At 57.2% G+C, this 1,084-nt stretch overlaps 1 protein-coding gene across 1 annotated transcript in view; it reads right to left on the bottom strand.

Moving 5' to 3' along the window:
- PREX1 (phosphatidylinositol-3,4,5-trisphosphate dependent Rac exchange factor 1) overlaps positions 1-1,084 on the bottom strand; it is a 104,266-nt gene that overhangs the window by 44,041 nt on the left and 59,141 nt on the right. The window contains 2 exon segments of the mRNA XM_023756259.1: positions 521-574; positions 762-865. Of these exon segments, the coding sequence (XP_023612027.1) occupies positions 521-574; positions 762-865 (158 nt within the window).

Genomic DNA, 1,084 nt, shown 5'->3' with positions numbered 1-1,084 from the left:
CACTGGGCCCGGATCCCACACCTCGCTCTCAGTGCAATGACCCCCTTCTCACCGACCGCGTGAGGGGGCAGGAGCAGATGGCTCTGAGCCTCCTCTCTCCAGGGGCGACTTCGCCCCCCAAGAAACACCTGGCTGTGTCTGGAGACACTTTTGGCCATTGTGACCGGGCGAGAGGCGGAGGGGTTACTGGCATCTAGCAGGTAGGAACCAGGGATGCCCGGCACGGCTCTCACATAAAGAATTACCCAGCCCCAAGGCCAACAGCACCGTGACTATAGAAAGCGGGTGTCCTCTGAGTGATGGGGAAAACTCTCATTCATTCTTTCCATTTCTGTTTTGTTGTGAACATTCCTGTCTTTAAAGGTAAACTCACCACCACGCTGCACTGTTTCCCAAAACACTCACTTAACCCTAGTAACAAACCTACGGGGAGGTGTCACTATTAGCCCCAACTGATGGAGAAGACTGGGGCTCAGTGAAGTTATCAGTGAAGGTGAAACTGAAGTTTGGAGAGAGTAACTTACTTGATAACAGGGGTATAGAGGCTGTGAAGACGGCAGTAAAGCCTCACACCCTGAAAGAAAAAAAGGGGGAGTCTGGGATCAGGGGCTCCAAATCCAGGCTGCTGGGAGAAGTGGCTCCCCACAAAGAACAGGTGTGGGGGCGGGGAGAGGAAGGGGAGGAGAGGCCAGTGGGACACAGGCCTGCTCTGCGGTGACTGAGGGGTTCGGGATGATGGGTCAGGGTGACAGGGTCCCTACCTTGGACATGATGTCCTCCAGCTCACTCCGGGCCTTGTACGTGCCATCATCATAGCGGAAGCGGTACATCACCTGCTCGTTCTTGAACTGGTGCTTGTCAGAGACTAGAGGGACCCAGGGGGCAGTGAAACGGAGCAGGCCCCCTCGGCCTCAAGCCCACCACCATCACCCTCCACTTGGCCAGGCTCCCCGTGCCAAGCAAGATCTCACCGAGCCTCCTGCCCATGCTACGTGCGGGGCCTTGCTGGGACCTGCACTTTGGGTCATGAGAGGCGCAGATCCCCGATCCCAGACTGTGTTGGGACGCACGGGCCCAGCATCTC

The sequence above is a fragment of the Myotis lucifugus genome, unplaced genomic scaffold, assembly GCF_000147115.1.
Source record: "Myotis lucifugus unplaced genomic scaffold, Myoluc2.0 scaffold_90, whole genome shotgun sequence".
NCBI lineage: Eukaryota > Metazoa > Chordata > Mammalia > Chiroptera > Vespertilionidae > Myotis > Myotis lucifugus.
The sequence above is the reverse complement of the archived record's forward strand: the minus strand, read 5'-3'. Positions and strand labels throughout refer to the sequence as shown.